Source organism: Exophiala xenobiotica (assembly GCF_000835505.1).
Source record: "Exophiala xenobiotica strain CBS 118157 unplaced genomic scaffold supercont1.7, whole genome shotgun sequence".
Taxonomy (NCBI): Eukaryota; Fungi; Ascomycota; class Eurotiomycetes; order Chaetothyriales; family Herpotrichiellaceae; genus Exophiala; species Exophiala xenobiotica.
Window position 1 is genome coordinate 1041842 of NW_013562488.1, and position 21101 is coordinate 1062942.

General features: G+C 52.7%; 9 protein-coding genes across 9 annotated transcripts; 7 read left to right on the forward strand and 2 right to left on the reverse strand.

Annotated features, from left to right (window-relative positions):
- Positions 1–192: 192 nt before the first annotated feature.
- PV05_11090 (uncharacterized protein) lies at positions 193–3070 on the forward strand (the record flags this gene model as incomplete). Its single annotated transcript, XM_013454540.1, has 4 exons — positions 193–428; positions 502–711; positions 761–2285; positions 2354–3070. The coding sequence occupies 4 exons, from the start codon at positions 193–195 to the stop codon at positions 3068–3070; spliced, it is 2688 nt and encodes an 895-aa protein (XP_013309994.1).
- Positions 3071–3944: 874 nt separating this feature from the next.
- On the forward strand, positions 3945–5422 carry PV05_11091 (uncharacterized protein; the record flags this gene model as incomplete). Its single annotated transcript, XM_013454541.1, has 2 exons — positions 3945–4662; positions 4761–5422. The coding sequence occupies 2 exons, from the start codon at positions 3945–3947 to the stop codon at positions 5420–5422; spliced, it is 1380 nt and encodes a 459-aa protein (XP_013309995.1).
- A 269-nt stretch (positions 5423–5691) lies between these two features.
- Positions 5692–7176, forward strand: PV05_11092 (uncharacterized protein; the record flags this gene model as incomplete). Its single annotated transcript, XM_013454542.1, has 1 exon — positions 5692–7176. The coding sequence occupies exon 1, from the start codon at positions 5755–5757 to the stop codon at positions 7174–7176; it is 1422 nt and encodes a 473-aa protein (XP_013309996.1). The 5' UTR covers positions 5692–5754.
- A 20-nt stretch (positions 7177–7196) lies between these two features.
- PV05_11093 (uncharacterized protein) lies at positions 7197–8582 on the reverse strand. The gene has a single exon (XM_013454543.1). The coding sequence runs from the start codon at positions 8354–8356 to the stop codon at positions 7460–7462; it is 897 nt and encodes a 298-aa protein (XP_013309997.1). The 5' UTR covers positions 8357–8582; the 3' UTR covers positions 7197–7459.
- A 321-nt stretch (positions 8583–8903) lies between these two features.
- PV05_11094 (uncharacterized protein) lies at positions 8904–10607 on the forward strand (the record flags this gene model as incomplete). Its single annotated transcript, XM_013454544.1, has 1 exon — positions 8904–10607. The coding sequence occupies one exon, from the start codon at positions 8904–8906 to the stop codon at positions 10605–10607; it is 1704 nt and encodes a 567-aa protein (XP_013309998.1).
- Positions 10608–12709: 2102 nt separating this feature from the next.
- Positions 12710–16350, forward strand: PV05_11095 (uncharacterized protein). The gene is made up of 2 exons (XM_013454545.1): positions 12710–13145; positions 13194–16350. Exons 1-2 carry the CDS (start codon positions 13020–13022, stop codon positions 14931–14933), a joined length of 1866 nt encoding a protein of 621 aa, XP_013309999.1. The 5' UTR covers positions 12710–13019; the 3' UTR covers positions 14934–16350.
- Positions 16351–16954: 604 nt separating this feature from the next.
- On the forward strand, positions 16955–17656 carry PV05_11096 (3,4-dihydroxy-2-butanone-4-phosphate synthase; the record flags this gene model as incomplete). The annotated part of the gene is made up of 1 exon (XM_013454546.1): positions 16955–17656. One exon carries the CDS (start codon positions 16955–16957, stop codon positions 17654–17656), a length of 702 nt encoding a protein of 233 aa, XP_013310000.1.
- A 1227-nt stretch (positions 17657–18883) lies between these two features.
- On the forward strand, positions 18884–19717 carry PV05_11097 (uncharacterized protein; the record flags this gene model as incomplete). Its single annotated transcript, XM_013454547.1, has 1 exon — positions 18884–19717. One exon carries the CDS (start codon positions 18884–18886, stop codon positions 19715–19717), a length of 834 nt encoding a protein of 277 aa, XP_013310001.1.
- PV05_11098 (uncharacterized protein) lies at positions 19444–21037 on the reverse strand. The gene has a single exon (XM_013454548.1). It carries the CDS (start codon positions 20822–20824, stop codon positions 20132–20134), a length of 693 nt encoding a protein of 230 aa, XP_013310002.1. The 5' UTR covers positions 20825–21037; the 3' UTR covers positions 19444–20131.
- Positions 21038–21101: the final 64 nt, after the last annotated feature.

Consider the following 21101-nt stretch of genomic DNA (forward strand, 5'->3'; position numbering starts at 1 on the left):
TTTGGCTATGGACCGGAAACTTGGAACAACTGTTCCGTCACGCTCAGTTTGGAACGTCACCTGGTCTTGCAATTTGCAGTCCCCCTCGCCAAAGACCGCAGTGTCAAACATCTCCAGTACAGGCGTCCCCAGCCCAATTGAGCAGAACGGACATTTCACCATCCCGCAGCGCTTATCCCGCATCCCACGAAAATGCAGCGCCCCCTCCGAGAGGTCAGACTATGCTCAATTTGGTCGCATGGCGCGATTGGTGATTTCGTAGCCATCATATTTATGGCAGACAACTTGTCGGAATGGACTTCCAAGCTGAGTCGAAGTTGTAAGCACCCCATGATGGCACAGCACCGGACCAGAACGCCGCTTAGCACCTGGACCTGGCGAGACTGTGACGGCCATGGGCTTAGTGGTCGTACCCAGATCCCGACCAAGTAAGCAACCGACAAGATGATGCTGACCTGTTGCGCTCGTTAGAGATCTACTTAACTAACAGCTCGACTGTAGCATCCACCTGGATCTGTTGGCAGCCGAAGCCATTCCCGACCCCTTCATTGGCAAGAATGAAGCAGATGTCCAATGGGTGCACAGCAAGACTTGGGCCTACAAGACGACTTTCGAGTTCCAACCCTCCCGCCAACATGAGTTCGTGGATATGGTGTTCGAAGGTTTGGACACATTCGCCACTGTAAAGCTCAATGGGCGCGAGATTCTCAAGTAATCCCAACGCACAGTATATGGAGGTCTCAAAGCTGAATTTTTACAGGACCGACAATATGTTCATATCCCATCGTGTGGATGTGACAGACTTGCTGAGATCGGACAACGAGTTGGAGATAGTCTTCGCATCTGCATACGATCGAGGTGAAGCCTCAAGGTCTCAGAAAGGCCACTTACTGGCCTGGAACGGACATTATGGCCGGGTCTACGTACGCAAGGCTCAGTATCATTTCGGCTGGGATTGGGGCCCATCTTTGGTGACTTGCGGCCCTTGGAAGCCTGTATACCTTGACCGATACACGCACCGAATTGAGGATGTCAAGGTAAACGTCGATCTATCCGAAGACTGCAGCGAAGCATCGGTCACAGTCGAAACCACCATCGAACCATGCCTCCCTTCACAACTTAGCGAAGTCAAACTGCTAGATCCCGATGGAACTGTTCTGGATACTCAAAAGATTCAGACGAACACAGCAAACTTCAAGCTTACTCATCCAAAATTATGGTATCCTCACACCCACGGCGCTCAGCCTCTGTATCAGATCAATGTCATTGTGCGCTCCGAGTCGGACAAAGTTCTGGATTCGAGAAAACAAACTTTTGGTGTTCGTCGTATCGAGTTGATCCAATCACCTTTACAAGACGGCTCTACGTTCTACTTCAAGTGCAATGGTGTGCCCATATTCATGGGCGGCAGCAACTGGATCCCGGGTGACTCCTTTCTGCCCCGGATGACAGCTGAAAGGTACCAGAGATGGATTGATCTGGCTGTCAGAGGCAACCAGAACATGCTTCGTGTCTGGGGCGGCGGCATATATGAAGACGACGCATTCTATGACGAGTGCGATCGAAAAGGAGTTCTAGTCTGGCAAGATTTCTGCTTCGCATGTGGACAATATCCATCCGACGAGGCGTTCCGGGAGAGCGTCAAGCAAGAAGCCATTCAAGCAATCCGGCGCCTGAGGCACCACCCATCTCTTGCTATCTGGGCAGGTAACAATGAAGACTACCAAATCGCAAACGAAGGTCTTTCCCATGATATGAAGATGCTGGAGGACAAGTGGTTGGAGTCCTCGTTCGGAGGCCGCTTCATCTATGAGAGGATCCTACCCGACCTGGTTCAAGCGCATTCTGCAGGAACACTATACTGGCCTGGCTCCCCGTTCGGAGGGGTCGATAACAACAGTGACCGCACGGTCGGCGACGTCCATATATGGAACGTGTCGAGCGGCATGCTTCTGCCGTACCAACGTTACCCTGACATTGCTGGTCGCTTCGTGTCCGAGTTTGGGATGCTGTCTTGCCCGGCGCTGGAAACTGTCAAGTCCACCTTTTTCGGCAGCAGCAAAGACCTGCATCCTCAAAGCGAAGAGTTCGAGTTTCACTGCAAGGCGAGTTCATATGAGAAGCGGATGTTTACTTGTATGGGGGAGAACTTTCGCATGTCGTTCAATCTACCCACGTACGTGTATCTGACGCAACTGGTTCAAAGCGAAGCCATGGGTTATGCTTTTCGAGGGTGGCGCCGGCAATTTGAGCAGAGAAAGTGTGGAGGAGCACTGGTCTGGCAGGTAAGGAAATGCCTCCCCTCGACGTGGGTGTGTCGCATCTTGTATCGTCTGGCTGACATGGATATTAGACGAACGACACATGGCCGGTGGTCAGCTGGGCGATTGTCGACTACTTTGAGCGTCCAAAAATGGCCTACTATGTCATCTCACGAGCCTTGAAGCCTCTAGTGACAGGCATTGCTAGGATAGAAAAGATCAACCCCCGACCCAACCAGCAGCACGAGGCATTCGTTACCGGAAAGACCAAGGCCGACGCGGCTGGTGTCATTGCTCATGCAACGCCTCATATATATCCTCCTAAAGACTCGACGTATTCCGTCTGGGTCGCGAATGCGACCACCACGTCAACAGAACTGAGCATCCGGGTACGATTTATTGGTGTACAATCGGGACTCGAGGTGCGGCCGTCCATGGAGCAGACGATCCAAGCCAAAGCCACTGGGACCACGGAAGTAATGCATGGCGCCACCCCGAAAGCAAACGAGCCCATCGTGTTGGTGTCCGAACTCTTCGACCTCGATGGGAGGCTTGTTTCGCAGGAGGTGGACTGGCCTCAACCACTCAAACATCTCACTTTCCCGGACCGTCAATTACAGGTCGAGACTTCTCGTGAGGGAGTTTTAGAGGTCTCAGCAGCGAAGCCTATCAAAGGCCTGTTCTTCACCAATGAGGGAGCCGAGTGGAGCGATAACTGTCTCGATGTTGTGCCCGGTCAGAAGCTGACAGTCACTGCCAAAGGCCTGAAGGAGAGACCACAATGGGTATACTATGGTATGGAGGATTGACAGATGCCAGATAGACCGTTCCTAGACTGAATGCAGTAATAATACACTTCGGTATGCTCCTACAGAAGTAATCATACATGTGGTGAGCCCGTCCAGACCGACTCCCAAGGAGCGTACGTGTGTTCTACTCGTACCAGGCTCAGATATTCCAGGTACTCGAGGTCAAGTCAAAGTGGATACAGTACGAACCCATCCAAGACCGGCAACTTGAGGTTACCTGTGGGTGATTGGCGCTCCGTTCGGTAGGTCAGTCCACGTGGAGTTTTGTGCGGGATGAGGGATGAAATCTGTGGGATGCGGGATGAACATGGGCCTCGCCCTCGCACACACCATCTCCATCCTAACCTACGGAGTAAACGGCAGAGAAGCATTCGAATGGAATCAACTCCTGGCGACCCCTCGTTTCGCTCCCCACGGACATCGATGGAGGCGCAGATATATATACCTCGACGCGGCCCCTTTCAAAGGAATGAAAAATTCAAGTGCATACTTCCCCAATCATAATCACGCGACTCTGATGAGATGGCGGCCGACAAACCTAGCTCCGATGCTGTGCATCTCGAGGCAGGACACGAAGCCAGCAAGACCGACGTGAAGCCCATGGTTGTGGACACCAGTTTCGTACTCAACGACCATGCCGTCACCCTTGACAGCGAGGAACTGCGAGAGCAAATGACAGCGCAGGTCAAGGCGACCAAGCTGAAGTTTACTTCGACGACCACACTTCGATTGTGCTTCTTCCTCTTTGTTGCTTATTGCAGTGAGTCCTCAGTTACGAAAAGGCTCCCTTCTGGCCTCTTCGAGTACGAGTACTAACCCCAGCGCGTTCGCAGACTCATGGGGAACGGGATTCGACAGCTCCTTGTCGTCGGCCATGAATGCGAATTCTCGCTGGCATAAAGATCTGGATATCCCCAAGACCGGAGGATATCTGGGGATCGTCACGGCCATCTACACCATCGGAAACCTCGCTGGCTCGTTTGTGGCCGGCCCAGCATCGGACCGGTACGGTCGACGCATTGGTATGTTTGTGGGCGCCGTCATTGTCCTGACGGGGGCGATTGTCATGGCCACAGCAAAGACATCCGGCGCATACATGGCGGGTCGATTCCTAGCGGGCTTTGGGGTCGCCATTGTGAGGTCCGCAGCTCCAGCGTTTGTGACGGAGATCAGTCCTCCTCAATGGCGAGGACCGGCGACACTATTGTACAATTCCCTCTGGCTGATCGGGGCCATCCTCGCCAGCTCCATCGCATATGCATCAGGGCCCATCGACTCCGACCTGTCTTGGAGGCTTCCGCTCATCCTGCAGGTCGTCCCGGCCGGCGTGGTAGTGGCATTTAGCTTGTTTTTGCCCGAATCTCCAAGATGGCTCGTGGCCAACGATCGCTTCGACGAGGCCAAAGCCCTGCTGGTCAAATACCATGCCGCGGGAGACGAGCACTCGCCATTGATCGCCTTGGAGATGGCCGAGATGCGGGCCAGCATCAGACAGGCCGCATCGGACAAAAGATGGTACGACTATTCGGAACTGGTCAGCACCAGAGCCAACCGCTATCGCACCTTCTTGGTCGTCTCAATGGCATGCATCGGTAAGCCAAACACTGCCACTGTCATTTCGCAGGCGCGCCTGCGATTGTTCTTCCGCTGCGTAATATGTGCTGATATGTTATGTGCCTCGTAATTTTAGGACAATGGGGAGGCAGCAATTTGACCACGTACTACCAGGCCAATATTCTTCGCAGCATAGGGGTCAAAGGCCAATCCCGGCTCTTGACCTATAACCTTGCCTACTACGTGTCGGCGCTCGGGGGCGCCACCACCGGCTCGCTCGTCTGTGACCGAGTCGGACGACGCAAGCTGCTCATGTTTGGATGTCTGTCCATGTGTTGCTGCCTGGTCGGCTTGACTGGCTTGACCTCCCACTACCACTCCAGCCAGGCCGAGGCGGTGTCCAACTTGACCATAGCGTTCATCTTCTTTGTGGGCATATTCCACAGTGCCGGCATCAATCCACTGGTCGTGGCTTATCCTGTCGAGTGCCTGCATACCAACATCCGTGCCAAAGGCATGGGCTTGAACAATTTCTGCCTCAATGTCGCGGAGTTTGTCAACACGTATGGAACTCCCATCGGTCTCAAACGCATTGGCTGGAGAATCTACATCATTTACACTGTCTGGAACATGGTGCAGGCGCTCTGGATATACGTCTTTTTTGTTGAGACCCGGGGCCGGACTTTGGAGGAGTTGGATGTCATCTTCGAAGCGAAGCATCCGGTCAAAGAATCGCTCAAGAGGGCGCGTCCAGTTGAACCCTTGCCTGCAGAAAGCGTCAAGACGGTTGAAGGCTGAGCATGAGGATGAGGACAACCAGACGGCTGTTCAATCAATGTTGTTGATTTGAAGTAGGATAGAACGAGAATGATGATGTCCTGGAGCTCTGTCCACTCGAATGTGTAAAGGTTGTCGCTTTTTCACCACCGCCGATGAAGTAGTTTTGGCATTGTGGTGGCTTGCAGCAACATTGGGGCCGGATTTCCCACCTCCTTTCGTCAGGCGTCCCATGGTCCAACGTCTTGACTGAATGACCTTCAAGAAAATCGACGTCTGCTAACGGTGATAAGTTTCGCATACCAGGTCTTCTAGCATAGCAGCACCGTCTATCTGGATCAAATCTTCTCGCCATGTCGACCCCTTTATACACGACGCTGCCAAACTCTACCTCGACCCGTGTTCTGACAATATACCCCTGCAGTACCGATTCCGAAACACTGTCAGCCTCTCTCGCGATCATCGACATTGACAAATATCCAACGTTCGACGCTGTCTCGTACACTTGGGGTACCGATCTCGACGAGCAAGAGATCATCGTCGACGGCCACAGACTGCGCATCCGAAAGAATCTTCATGACTTCCTTCTCCAGCTACGCCGGGAGAAGCAGAGAAGGCCCATCTGGATTGATGCGCTCAGCATCAGCCAGACAGACCTCGACGAGAAGGCTCAGCAAGTACAAATGATAGGCCGTATCTTCGGCGCGGCTAGGCGAGTTTTTGTTTGGACCGGTCTACACGCTGACGGCAGTGAGAAGCTGTTCCGGGACATCAAGGCGCGTACTTCAGTTTTGGGTATGGCAAGGGGCTTGATGACCAGCAAAAAAGCATCCAAATCGAAAGACCAAGAATCAAATGTCCTTGCTTGGATCAACTTCATCAACAGGCCATATTTCGGCCGCGTCTGGATCATCCAGGAGCTGGCACTGGCACAGGGTCTCACGGTGTACTCTGGGGACGACTCACTTGATTGGCAGCCTCTGATCGAGTCGTCAGCAGGACTACGGGGTGTGAGGAACCAGCTCGGTCAGATCTCCGCGGGCGAGGCTCGTGTCGTCCATCAAAGGGGCGACACCAGACACGGCCAGCTGGGTGCTGGCATGCTGGACATCATCATCGCCTTACGACGGTCTGCCCAGAAGGATGACGAAGTCGGCGATGTCGAACAAAAGAGCGCGAGGGAGATATCAATGCTATCGCGCGAATTCCAGCACGCCGAATGCTCGGACCGGCGGGACAGAATCTATGCGCTGTTGTCGCTGGAGTATCTTCCACAAGAAAGATCGCCATACCGCGACCTCGAGCCGCTGGTTGTCGACTATACAATCGATATACCGAACTTGTTCATCGCTACATGTCGCCAGAGACTGGCCATTTCGCATGAAAACATTCCACTTAGCAGCAACGACCCATCACTAGTCATGTTCCGCGATATTGAAGCCTCGATGAAGCTGCTCGGACAGCCCATCCTTCTTGAATCGCGCCACGTCGAAGTCACCGCTGGCCTTATCGAAGGATTGATCTTGACACCTGCTGAGCTGAATACGATTCTTGAGACTGTTGCGACAGGGATTCGCGAAACCGCAGCCGAGTGGAAGTGGTGGTGCTATTTCGCCGGCCTCGTTGTTGTTGCCATGTTCGTGGAGGGCGAGAAGTGGGAATCTCCAAGTCGCAGAGAGTCGACGGCGATTCCCCAGCAGATGCAAGAGAGCATAAGGAAAGCATTGCTGCGAGACGGGATAGGAATTGTAGGGGAGTATCTAAGAAGCTTGTGACTAACGATCGTGCTTGTAAACACCGCCTCACCTGCTCACGTACTCGCCTGCTCACGTACTCACCTTGCACACACTGGCAACCCGCCTCTTCCCCTCTCGACAATGACTTCTGCTCCTGCGCCAGACTGGGATGCCGCGCTGGCGCTCAACCAGGTTCCCAGATTTTGAAATCGAAGCGCGTTGGTCGTTTCTGCCTTTCGACTTCCTTTCCTACTCTACGGCGACACCGCCAACTAAACCTTGAGAGAAAGCCCAGGGAAACGCTAGCCTTAGAACGTCGTAACTAGAGGCTAGCACCTACGAAAACAACATAGACTGCTGCGTAAGCGGCAACCGCTCCCATAACACTTTCGGGCTGCATATCTGTGAAGAAGGCCAAACCCCCAGCGAAGAGAATTGCAGCTGCACTCGATATTATCAATGTTATAGCCAAGCCACCGACCAAGACCGTTATCAGCATTGGCAGTATAAGCGCCAATCCCGCTATTATTCCGGTCACGAACGACGTGATCAATAGACGCAATCTGGCGGCATCGTTGGCGGCTCCTCGAGCTACGCCGGGGGGCAATACATTGTTGCCTCTCTGGACTTCTCCTTGATCGAGAGGGGGCCGAAGCCGCTGGGTAAGGTTTTGGTCGGCGAGCTGTTGATCGATCAGTGGTCGGAGGAGATACTGGCCCAACTCCATTTGAGTGCTGATATTGAACGGGTCGGGCTGATCATTGCGTCTAGCCTCGGCTTCTTGCTCGATCATGTAATCGTAGTCGCGCAGACAGCTTGCTTCAGTGAAGTAAATGATGAGTCGAATCCCACAAACTGTTACAAGAACTGGAGAGGAGGCCGTACTGAATTTCTGCAGTAGGTCGCGGGCATCGTCCATCATCTGTTTTGTCGCCCTCTTTTCGCGAAATATTTGAGACACAACATCAACAAGCTCGGCCTGTAGGTCATGGAGACACATCCGCTGTAGAGTCGAGAGGTACACCGTGGCGGCCGTGACGGGACCATTCTTCAGACCATGGAGGTAGAGTAGATGTGGCTCGGAAGCCTCGTAAAGTCTCTCAGGCAGGTTATTACGACCTCTTTCCAAGTCAACTTGGCTTCTTCTCCCCAAACCCAAAGGGCGCAGTGGGACTGCTAGCGTGTGGCTAAACTGGAACTGCCGCGGAGGCAAAACCATTGTTCAAGGGGCCGGCTATCGTTTTCCTTGGTTATCACTGAGGAAGAATAACCCACGAAGCCAATGTCAGCAGGTGATCAAGGCTCAGATTTCGCCAAGGGCTGGTCGTCCAAAAAGTTGGTCATCGAAGTATGCAATGAAGGACGTGATTAGAGACCATCTGCTGTCTTATTGGTAGGTTAGTTGAATCAGCCATCGCCTTTTCAGCTGGAGAGTTGACAACCCAATGTGTTGCTCGTGTTGTATGCAAGCCACGGCAAGCACACTGTTTGGGGAGTCGTCGGGAGTTTCCAGAGCAGCCGCCGAGCCGCCAGAGCGGCATCAGCCTAATCCCAAAAGGGGCTAACGTCTCTTGGCTTCAGGCCCCGCTTCAACTTCTGTCACTCACAGAATCTGCATCTCGATTGGCGGTCAGGGAAGACCACTAGCGAGGCTATGGACAGACAACACTAACTGAACACCTATGTCTCGGTCGACATGCATATTGCGAAATCGCTGTCGCCATTCAAAGACCCGGGTGACATGTCTGGGGACGGCAGAATAAAAGATGGATATCTCGGACAAGGACCTCCAGGATGAGGCTTCAAGTAGTGCCACTTCAACTTCCGCTAGCCACGATGAAGGCTTTACAACAACGCAACTACCTGATCCATACTCGACGCCTGGGACTCTTGCTACGGATATTCCATTCCATGACCGAAAGTGGGAACGGCTTCGGCGACATTACAATGATCAGTATCTGGAGCTATTCAAGAAGACCTTCCAGGCTAAGGAGGAGGACAGTTCGCCCGACAATTTCACTGCTACACAGCTGGGAGCCGTAATCTGGGAATCAGAGGAGAAGGACCGACTCTTCGATGCCCTACGCCGCAAAGGTCGTCATGATCTACAAACTATCTCAAGACTGGTCGGCTCGAAATCCGAAGTCGAAGTCAAGGCATACCTGGACAGTCTTCTACAACAGGAAACCGACCGACAATTATTTGAAGCTCAACCAAGAAATCTCTCGCATGCTGAGATTCCCGCTTCCTTTGAGATCGGCCCTGACTGTGAAGCTGTACTTGATCAGGCCGCAGAAGCACTAGGAGCATTCCAAGAGCAGTATGACTTTGCTGTTGCGCAGCGCAACAATCCAATATGGTTGATCGACGGCGTCACGGCTGCAAAGCTCGATGAGAAGGCCGATGGCAGAGATTCCACCATTGATCTGGAAGATGATTCCGATGGCGAAGACGTTTCATGGGCTGGAGAGGCATGTCAACTCTTTCACCTTTCAAAGTTTCTGACCCTTAGCGAGCGGCTCTTTATGAATTCGGGCCATGTCCACAGTACCACGTGGCATCAAGTTGTTGAAGATGGCCAACGTCCGGCAATGACTTTAGATTCTGTGGAGGAGATGTTCAACTTGGTTACGAGCTTTACCAGGCGACTGGTCCAGGCTTGCATCTTCATGGCGAAATCTCGGATTCGTTCATCTAGGTCGGGCCAATCCAGGCGAGGTGGCCTAATCAGAAACGAAGATATTTCTGCCGCACTCGCTGTGCTAGGAGTCAAGTCCAGCTGGGGAAACTTCTGGGTCAAAGTTGCGAGGAGAAATGGACTAACGGTAGTTGGAGGGGCGCACAAGAAGGGCGCAACCGTAAGAGAAGTAATGTCATACGATGAGGCGGAACTCAGTCTGTCGAGATCCAGCCGGCCCAGGTCTATATCCATCACTTCTGAAGAGACGCTCCAAAGTCAAAGCTCATCTGTGGGTCCTTTGGACGGAGTTCAAGGGGAAGAGGAAGCCAGCGAAGGTCAGCATTTTCGGAAAAAGTTACCATCCTCGGCATCTCTATCAGACGATGAAAGCGATGACGATGCCGCGTATGGTGCTTTGCCAAGTTCTTCTGCTGAGGAAGAGGAAGAGGTTTCTCCGATTGCCAAGTCTCGGAGTAGGCGGTTGTCAAGGCGGCAAAGACTCGAACTGCTTGGACAAGAAGAGGACGAATACATGGAGCGCCTGGATCAAGAAGCTAGACGGCACGAAGAGTCGCGCTTGCTGAACATGCTCAATCACAGTGAGAGGCCGGTCAAGGAAGAAGAGGGACCGGACATGGGATCTCGTCCAAAAGTAGTGAGGAAGACTGTCGACGATTGTACGGGTTGGTCGGCCAACTACCAAGCTGAATGGGAGCGTTACGGTGCGATCCTGCCTCCAGAAGCTTTTGCGGAGAGAGACAACCGTCGCAAAAGGAGGAAACTGGCTTGAAAAGGCTCTCAAGGCTCTGGTTTTGGGTGACTGGGACAGCATTGAACGGGGAAAGGGAGCGATACAGTCGTGGGCTCCTCCGGCAAAATTAGCTACCACGAGCCGTCGTGGAATAGGAGAGGGGACGAATGCAATATCACGCATGAGGTTTCCGCAATAGGAGGAGCCCCATTTTGTGCGGCTTCTTCCGGGCACTGGCAAGAGCTCGAGCGTCACCCGGTTGTGCACAGCAGGCTGGTGGAGACGTGGGAGCTAGCAGGTTCGCATCTCATTGAAACTATGGAGGACGAAGGTCGAGAGATCAATGCAATGATGGACTGGGACCCCTGCACCCCCTATCTCTGCAACGCTCTCCGGTCTCTGCCTTGTCGACCACTTCTTCAATTCCAATTCTTGCCTTGTAAAAATCGCTTGCGTTTCGCATTCTATCTTCAATCTCCTGAAGGCGAGTTGAACACCAAGCGTGTACCTGGACGAGCTGTGGCTGAGATGAGTCGGGCACCATTTCGGTCCAAGGCTTCGTGTCGAACTGTCGCAGCGAGCCGAGGGCGTTGATCCGAGCTTCGGTCCAGCCCTCGTAAAGCATGGCTTCACGGAGAAGCTTGTCGAAATGGTCGTCCCGACGCGCGAGGCAGTGGTGGCAACTCCATTCCGGATGGAGTTCGTTCCCGTCATTGTCCTTGCACACGACATCGTCCGCGGACGATGTGGTGGTGTTGGCCTTGGCTTGATTCAGCAAGTGGTGTTGTGCAGTCATGGCCTCGTGAAACTCCCTCGCAGCATCCATGCGAGCCTGCAACTCCTTCAGGCAATTCCAGGCCCAGGTATGGATCTGGACCTTTCTTCGGCTGGCTGGGATCCGGCATCAATTCCGACCACGGCGTCTTGTCGAACTGGCGGAACAAGCCGACCGCGGCGATTTGGCTTTCTGTCCAGTCCCCAGCTGTCCAGTCCTCACGAACAAGATCATCGAAGTCGCGATCAAGGCGCTCGCGACATTTGTTGCAATTCCACTGGGTGTGACCCTGTATATCGCGGTCTTCGCAGGGAATCTCGTCGTGCTCCGATGCGGTCTGGCTCCCCTCAACAATCGGATGATCTATTTCCTCTGAGCTAGGTGGAATTTCTGCATTGAATGGTGGGTGATCAGCCATGTCTGGGGAAAATACCTAGGTAAGTTTGGCGTGATAGCGCTTGGCTTTGGAGAGATGTAAGCGAAGAGAGTTGGATGGTCTCTTTGAGCTTGAAGAGACTGTCCTTCTGGTCTGAAACGCCCTGGTTTATATAGACGTTGCATCTCATCTTCAACAATGTGAGTGAGCGGGCAGGCCGAATTGACCGAGAGCAGTCGAGAAAGTAGGCGATTGGCCAAGGGAGCCTTCCTGGAAGTTATGGTGACGAAGGTTGTAACGCTTCCATACACCTGTTCTTGTGACCCCGCCATAGTCCAAGAGTATCATTGGATGCTAGATGAACCAGAGGACCCATAGTCGTAATACACCTGTATCAAAGCCTGTAAAGATCTTCTCCGTTGGTCGATCACGTCGATCAATCCGACGTTGGCCTTTCAAGGCCGTACGGTATTAATCCTGTAAATTTGGTCCTAGTCTCTCACCTGCCGAAACGCATGTCAATACGGCATTTGCACGATTTCCGACACGGCCCCGTTCCTGCTCCCACTCCTACAGTCCTCTGCCTGTTGACAGAGCGTGGTATGTGATGCGTCGCAGGTGATCATTGTCCAAATAGCAACTCCGCCAGGGCCTCGATGATGCCTAGCCAAGCTTGCCGGTTAAGATATGTGCAGCATCTTAACTTGGGCCCTTGCCTTCGGTCTCACAAGGACTCTGACACGCCTATTCCTTGCATCTGGCTCAATCCGTGGCTCGACGAGCCTTTACTCCAAGCTTTGCCTGACTAACCACGGATTGAGTGAAGACGAGGCAGAGATTTGTCATTGGCTCGGTTGTTGCCGCTGCTAAGATTTTAGTCGTCGATCTGGCACATTGGCGAGGTTTGATTGGCCAGCTCGACAGCTCAGGGCATAAACAACCAAAGCTCCTCGTCAAGCAGGAATAAACTCCTCGTCTTTGACAATATTCACAACATCCTTGCGCTTTCGATCACGGTACTGGTACTCTGTCTGGATGACGGTCCTGTCTGCGGGGCTTGGACGCGTCTTTATTCACAACCCCAGGTCCACCTGTCGGTCCAGTGGGCCTAGAATGATGTTCTAACGCGAACCTGACGCGGATGGTCAAAGACTGTGGACTCCCGGACCTTGAGCACAAGTCACGACTCGACGCAGAGCTGTGTCTCTCTTACATCGCATCCATTGCTACCTCATTTGGTATCTTCGGTATCACTCATCAAAAATAAAACGCGACAAATCAGGCGATATCGCCCTCGAAGATGGGGTTGCGCGAGCTCACCTTTGGAGACGAGCGGCCGTTGCAGGAAATCGCAGATAGCCTTGCAGGGTCGCACAAGATCCTTGTTGTTACAGGTGCTGGGATCAGCACCAGCTGTGGAATACCGGTAATTGTTGCTAATCAACTTTCCATTCAGACTCTGACTTGCGCACAGGATTTCCGCTCGAAGGACGGGCTCTACAACATCATTCCAGAACAAGCTCTCCTACCAACTCCTCCGGCATCACAGCCTTCCACCCCGTCGAGAAATCGCGTCGATGTCGACGAACACGATATCCCATCCTCGCAATCTTCATCCTCATCCAATGCTAGTAGACGGTTCTCTTCGAGTCCGTCGTCCAAGCTCAAAGGACAGGACCTTTTCGACTCCAGAGTGTTTCAGAACGCCGCTTCTACGACTCTCTTCTACCAGTTCATAGCTTCTCTACGTCAAAAGATACGCGATGAAGTACGGTCCACGAGTTCGGTTCATAAGCTCATCCGAGTTCTTCGTGATGGCGGTCGATTGATGCGGTGTTATACCCAGAACATAGACGGGCTAGAAGCAAGAGAAGGCCTAGTGACTGACCTTGCTCGCGGGAGGGGCAACAAGCGACGGTTCATGAAGAAACATTATGAAGTACCGCGACCTGCACATACCTCCGGGACAGACTTCGACGGTGGTTGTGAAGTGGTGCAACTACATGGTGATCTGGACAAGCTGCGCTGCAGCATGTGCGCCGCGCACTTTGTATGGACAGATGAAGAGACCGAGATCTACTTGGAAGGTGCTGCGCCTAGCTGCCAAAAATGCAAGGCAAAGAGTGAGGAAAGACAGGCAAGCGGGAAAAGAGGACTGGCAGTGGGGACGCTTCGGCCAAATATCGTGCTGTACGGGGAAGACCATCCTTCAAATACGTTACTGACGCCATTGATTCCCTTTGACGCCAGCTGTCAACCCGAAGTCATGATAATCATGGGCACTTCGTTAAAAGTCTTTGGATTACAAAGAATTGTGCGAGAATTTGCAAAAGCAGTCCACTCTCGCAAGGACGGGAAGGGACGCGTAATCTTTGTCAACCGTACGCGGCCAGCGGAAACTACTTGGGAAGGCATTATTGACGACTTCGTTGCGATGGACTGTGACGATTGGGTGAATGACCTGAAGACGCGGCGTCCTGATCTCTGGCTTCGACAGGGCGATCTTGCCTTGACGGTCACCAAATCAGCACAGCCCAAACGAAAGAGAAAGTCCGTTGACGTGGATGAAGGCGTCGAGAATAGGCCGAATAAGAAGTCGAAGATCACTGTCGACATACCAGCTCACGATTGGTTTGTCCAGCAGACGCCCCCAAGCACACCTTCGAGGAAGCAACTGCCGATAAAGAAGTACAAGTTGCCGCCGAACTATCCAGGCCGAGCTGTTCTTTCACCTTTGGCGCAGGCTAGACGACCTCCAGTATCGCCGTTGTCTAGTCCAGTCCGGATAGCTGATGATCAAGGGCAGCTAACGCCAGCCAAACGAAGCACGCCTAAGAGGCCTGCATTCTCGCCTTTTTCTCCAGGAGTGCTCTCGGGGAGCAGGCTAAAGATGGAAGTGTTCTGCGACGACAATCGGGGAGAGAACTTTGTGAGCGATGTTGTGGAAAAGTCGGAAGACGACGTGGACCCAGATGAAACGTCCCTCGGAGACGATGCAGAAAAAACGTTCGAACGCCCGGCGATCACACCGCCAGAATCCAACTTCATGGCCCGGGTGTGGCAAAGATTCCCTGGAAGGCGGATCCTCCCCTACAGCAATCGTTTCAAGAGATCAGAAGGCTCGCTTGACGATGAAGAAGAGGACAGTGTGATCACAGTGGAAACTCCCTCAAGAGGCCCCCGAGGAAGGAAAATTGACGTGCTGGAAACTTGAAAAGGCGCACATTCCGGATGGGGTTATAACAGGGGCCATTGTATGATGAGATGATGATTGTACGGCGCATTCCGAGACTTGCAAAAGGTCGCAAAGTTTTCTGTGGCATTTTGGGGTGCGAGAACATTTGGTACTGGAGGTTTATGAAAATGGCCTGCATTACGCTGGTGCGAGTCTGAGATTTTGGTTGAGAAGGAACAGTCCAGTCTTCTATGAGGATGGACAAGTTAATGATCACGAGCAATATTCTTCCTCATTCCAAGTCCCTCAGACTACATCAATACTTCTTCTGCACCGACAACCTGGGTATAAGAGACCACTTGCAACCCGGCGTTGGTCAAGATTTCACGCGCGACCCATTGCTGCCAAAGACAAAATCAAAATCCCTCAAAGTATAATACTGCCTTCGAAATCTTCTCGCACCGTCCATAAATGCATCCCTTCTTCCTTTGCTGTTCAAGATGCAGGAGCGCCAGCCCGGCGAAAACAGTGTCGAGAATTGCAGCCGACGGACTCTTTGATTCAACCTCAAGCCCGTCATCGTACGATACAAGGAAGACATACCTCACATCGGCAGAATTTGAACAGCTCAGTACCTCTCAGAGTTGAGGCTGCGATATCTTCATCTCAAGGAGAATAGAATGTTCAGAAACAAGATATGTACTAAGCTCACCTGACCAATATTAAGAGTCATGGAACTGACGGTCTTCAGTCACCCTCCTTCAAGGGCCTGCCAGGCCAAATATCGTGGTGCCCGTGAGCTGGGCTGCCGGTCTCACGGGATCCCACTTCTACCTTGCGAGAGCAGAGAGACAACGAGAGAGCGAACGAGAGAAAGAGAGAGCGCAGATAGAGAAAGAGAGAGAGAGGAGTATCGCTAAGCAAAGGTATGAAGACATCGAACGACGTCTGGACCGACTCGATCAGTCAATCGATCGGTCCGTGAAAATAGAGCAGGCTTGGGAGGCGGTGTATGGCGCGTTAGAAAGTTGTAATACCATGTGCGACGAAATGAGAAGCCAGGAAGAGGCGTGGAAGTCGCTGGGCTCGACGAAGCCGACCAAGAGCCTCATATGAGGGGTCGCATGAAAGAGACAAGACTGCCTGGGGACTCACGATGATACAAGGACGATACAACTTGTCATGGGTGACTGCAGGTTGAGTCGAGAGTCTGGAGTATCTCTCTACTCCGTACCATTATGAACATCTCTCCATTCTTATCATAGGATGGCCGAGCGTCAAGCTTACCTAGGTAGCGATTTTCCGGGCCCGAAGGCTTCCGGCCGAGGCAGCGAGATGCTCCTAGGTAGGTAGTTAACGTTAGTGAGCTTGGGTGGATGGGATGCCGCTGATGGCGGCCATTGATGGACCATTCCATTTTATTCCGCTCTGACCAATTTTCTTGACCACATGACAAATGTACCGCCGTGCCGTGGGCTGACGGGCAAGAGGACTTAGTACCAGATATATTGCCCAAACCTTTCTTCAACCCTTTCCAATTCCAGCCCGTTGCCCTCATGTCGCTATTATAACCATTTACCAACCCTACTCACGCATTTCTAACTATTTACAGGACATCGGCCTGCCAATCCGATCAAAAGCTCTTATTTCGGGGGTTTACGCATCTTCATTTTCGTGTCTTGAGGTTTTTGAACTGCGGGGTACAGATTCGCCTACATCCTTAGCATCAGACGAGAGAAAGAAAAAAGAGTGCGGTTCACGAGATCGATTATCGACGCGAGGAGTTTGCCCGCTTGGTAAAGGGAGGCATCTCTGTCACGAATAAATCAACTCCTCTGGGGGTCCTGAAAACTGTCCGTCGAACGACTGTCTTCGGTGAATATCTGAAGTGGTCGTCGGCAAGCCTCGGAATCGAACAGACCCAAAAATTGAGTGGAGAAAAAAAGTCCGAGCCCAGAACGAACATACCTGACACCATACACGGAGGTCCTTATTTGCTGACTCGTCGCGAAATTTCAACCTATCGCCTTTGAAGTTGGAGTTGAGTACCAGTATCAGCCATGCACTCTCGCAGCCCTTTGCCGAAGGGGTTCGACTCGATCGAATCTACCATCGAAGCTTTCCGCAATGGAGAGTTCATCGTCGTCCTCGACTCACAGGATCGTGAAAACGAAGGCGACTTGATCATCGCCGCTCAGGATATCACGACCGAGAAGATGGCTTTCATGGTGCGCTACACCAGTGGTCTCATCTGCGCGCCGATCACGTCCGAGCTCGCCCACGAGCTGGCACTGCCGCAGATGGTCGTGGACAATGAAGATCCCAACCGTACAGCATATACCATTTCGATCGACTCGAATGATGCAAGCATCACTACGGGGATTTCAGCACACGATCGTGCTTTGACGTGTCGAACGCTGGCAAGCCCCAAGGCTACCGCTGCTAGCTTCAGACGGCCTGGGCATGTGTTCCCATTGAAGGCGAGGGATGGCGGTGTCCTCGAGCGTACGGGACATACGGAGGCTGCTGTCGAGTTTTGTCGGTTGGCCGGGAAAGCCCCTGCGGGAGTGATCTGCGAGATGGTCGATGATGGAGAGCCGATCCAGGGTCAGGCCGCGATGAGAGAGCCGGGTATGATGAGACGGGACGCTTGTCTGGAGTTTGGACGGAAATGGGGTCTCAAGGTCTGCACGATCGAGGAATTGGTCGAGTATGTCCAGCACGAGAAGGGGCTTGCGAATGGAGTTAATGGGCACCATTGATAAGACGAGGAGTGTTCCCTTAACATGGGGTTAGTGGATACATGCAGGTGTGTTTGTCTCGCTGGATAAAGAACATATGTCAATGCTATTCAACGGGTCGAGAGGAAGTTGACTGATGCGTCAGAAATTGTAGGAGGTGTCTCCCCTCTAGTACTTTATGTACTCCGTAACATGAAGGATCTATTTGAGCCTCACTAGCTTGGGCTGAGGAGTGGTGACCGTTCGGCTGGCGGCATCCTCTCTCCCACCTCCCTCGCTCGGTCATTAAACGTCTCTGAAACTTCTCACATCAGCGCTAACTTAGTTACTCTGCGCATCGTCGACTCGGACTCTGATTGCGTCATGGTTGGCTCGCTGAAAGCTTGATCAATAATTGCAATGTCTTGTTTGTTTCTGCTGGTCTTGACAGCGAAGACTCGGAAGAAGATATCTGAAGATGCGACCGCGGATTGAGTCCAAGCCCATGGTCACAACACTTCAACAGCTAGAATGGTCCCATCATGCCCCTATCTCGGTATGTCCCGATGTCCCTAACAAGGCGCAGCACGCACGAAACCTCGAAGCAATTTTACAAATCCTCCCACAACCCTGGTTCGGGGATTCATACTTAAGGCCAGCACCGCATCGTTTTTCGGCCCCCTTTGGGCCCTTTGGGGCGCATGCAGGGACTACTGACCACTGAAGGGCCTGATGGAACACGGAATGTGGTGCCCGGATCCCCAGGATTCGCTCAGCCTCCATCTAGGATACATAGGGTGTTGTTCTTCACAGAGCCGAATCAGTGTACGGAGTACGGAGTACAACATTCTCTTTTTGTCCCCCTCTGCTCTCGAAATTCGGACTTTGAGTTTGTCAGTGTTTGTGAAACTGCTCCGAGCCAAAGCAACGAGAAATAGGCAAGGCAAGGCTGCCAAAGGGGGTCGGCCTGAACGTGTGCTTTAGGTCTTGCGTACATACTGTCTCACATCCAGTGTCCCTCATTTGTTTCCGCTTACTGGATTTCCTTTGATTCCTTCTACTGCGATACTTGGAAAAAAGGTCTCCGACTCGGTTCTTTCTGGGTATTCACTGCCACTCCTTCGTGATCCGGCATTATCACGCCACGGAAGCCTTGAAATTGCCCCAAGGGCCAGCGTTCGACTACTCGTCGCCTGCGGAGTATAGTCTATCCGGAGAACACACATATCACTTGCCTGTCCAGGTCTGCTGCATCGCGAGATACTCACAATGGCACCCGATCCCCGCAACATGTTCTTCCGGCAACAGAATGACGGTCCGATAAGCCATAGTAGGGCCCCTGTCGGCAGCAACAGCGTCAACGACGGCAGATCGGGGCTTCCCAAGGGCGCGATAATTGGCGTCGCTGTCACAGCGGCGGTCGTCGTCCTCGCCATCGCGGCCTTTGTCGTCGTGCGTCTCCGCTCACGGCGCCGTCGGACGGCGGCGTACCAGCCTGGCAATGCGAATGGCGGGTTCAACACGAGACAGGCTCCTATAACGGAAAGCTATGGTGGTGGTGAAGAAGTCAAGACAGCAGGTGCAGATGCAGATGCAGATGCTGGCCCGTATGCCGCCAACGAAGGGCTGCTCAGGAATGCCGAAGCACCAGCGATCGTGGCCTGGGATGCGGACCATGTCGGCAGTACGCAGGATGGGTTCGCGTATAGTAGTGGTGGTGGTGGTCATGGTGGTAGGAGTATTAGGAGTACTAGGAGTGGGATCCAGAGGCCGGCGAGCGTGGCGAGTTTCTCGAGCATCACGACCGCCGCGCCGCCGCCGAGGTATGAGGAGGTTGTTGCCGGTAGTGCCGCTGGTATAACTGTTGGTGGCGCGAGGAGGAACTCGGATAGTGGTTTGCGGCCGTTGATGCGTGGGGATGGGGAGGAAGAAGAAGGAGGGGGGAGAGGACGGTCACGGTCGTCGACGTCCAGGGAACGACGGCGGTCGAGTCGGGATGGACGTGGGCTGTCGGTGGTGGATGGGGATAGGCGGAGGAGTGTGAGTCGGTTCCGGGAGGAGGGCATGGTGGATTTGGATATGGGCACGGGATCGAGGCCTTGATGGTGGTGGCCATGCATGATGGTGCTGATGATGACTGAGAGGTTTAAGACGCCATCGTGTACGGAGTTTGATATCTGCGGTGTCATGGACGTTTGGCTGATTATGAAATGACAATGGGTTGGTTTTTTTCTCAATTCCAAATCTGAATCTGAATATCTCCAAAATGATAGCACTTAGTAGTATATACGCCCTTGACGCCGCTCGCTGTTCGCCAACCGCCCTTCCTATCCGGGGTATCATTCTAATATAGCAATACTTTTCGTCAAACGTGGAGGCCTCAGCGTGTGCCCACTCACGATGCCATGTTGTCCCTGGCTTCTTGCCACCCATGTCTATTTCTTGAACACCGACATGATAGGGCGTGAGAAAACATCATGTCGCCTTCTTTGCTTTGGCCCAGTCTGAAGGAGATGCCTATCTCCCTTGCGGCCTTTTTTCTGAATAGTCTCTGAACAAACCCTGCATATGGGTGTTGGTGACTTTCTGGCCGCGTCGCGTTTTCTTCTTCTTCTCCTTTGGCTTTGTCACTGCATCTAGCTGTGCAGGCTCACCAGTGGATTTGTGGTTCATGCGGCGGAGCTCTCTGATTGTATCTTCGACAGACGGTAGAGGGATTTGCGACCAAATGTCCTTGAACTCCGGGTCCAAGGAGACGTTCAAGGTCGGGTCGTCCACCCACACTGTCCGTGGATGGTTATCCTTCTTGTTTCGCACGACCAACAACTTGTGTTGCGCTTCAAGTTTGTCTATAGCATATTCCACATCGGGCCATGTGTCTTTCAGCTCTCGCACATTGATGCCCATGGCAGATTCTTGATTTTGGAGATGTCTGAGCAGATCATCTGCCGAGGCGATGTTATGCTCCGGTCTGTACCTGTACGTATCGGTCTCTTCATCGTAATCTACCTTGGGGTTTTTGCTGAGAAACGTCCGAAAATATGTGATTTGTTCTTCTGTGCGCCTGTGTATGGGCAGGACGTATGCTACTAGCTCATTCCAGCTGATCCTCTCGGGAAATTTCTCTTTGAGACGGCCAAGAGCATAGATGACATTCGTTCGCGCATCGCTGCCGGCGACAGAGGTCGGCATGGAGTACAATGAGGACATAGTTAAAGGAGGAAGGACGTAAGGTTGTGCGGCAGAGTCAAAGAATCTCGTCCGTTTGCGGTCAGGACTCAGTTCATTGTGCGGCTAGGAAAGACTGATGACGAGTAATGACCTTCCAAAGTAAGGTGAGTAAAGACCCGGCCGCGGCTTTGAGTAAAGCCTCGAGACAATAAGAAGACAGAAATGAAGAATAGAAGATTAAGAGGATGCTCGTTGAAAAGTGGATGTCAGGCCAGGCAACGAGGAAGGTCCTCATTATCTGGGGACACCAGTCATG

What these genes read in the sequence shown, in the direction of transcription:
- PV05_11095 (XM_013454545.1), top strand. Translation starts at nt 13,020, where the DNA reads ATGGGGTTGCGCGAGCTCACCTTTGGAGACGAGCGGCCGTTGCAGGAA. An exon ending in GCACCAGCTGTGGAATACCG is followed by an intron (nt 13,146 to 13,193) that starts GTAATTGTTGCT and finishes ACTTGCGCACAG; the next exon opens with GATTTCCGCTCGAAGGACGG.
- PV05_11098 (XM_013454548.1), bottom strand. Translation starts at nt 20,824, where the DNA reads ATGTCCTCATTGTACTCCATGCCGACCTCTGTCGCCGGCAGCGATGCG.
- PV05_11093 (XM_013454543.1), bottom strand. Translation starts at nt 8,356, where the DNA reads ATGGTTTTGCCTCCGCGGCAGTTCCAGTTTAGCCACACGCTAGCAGTC.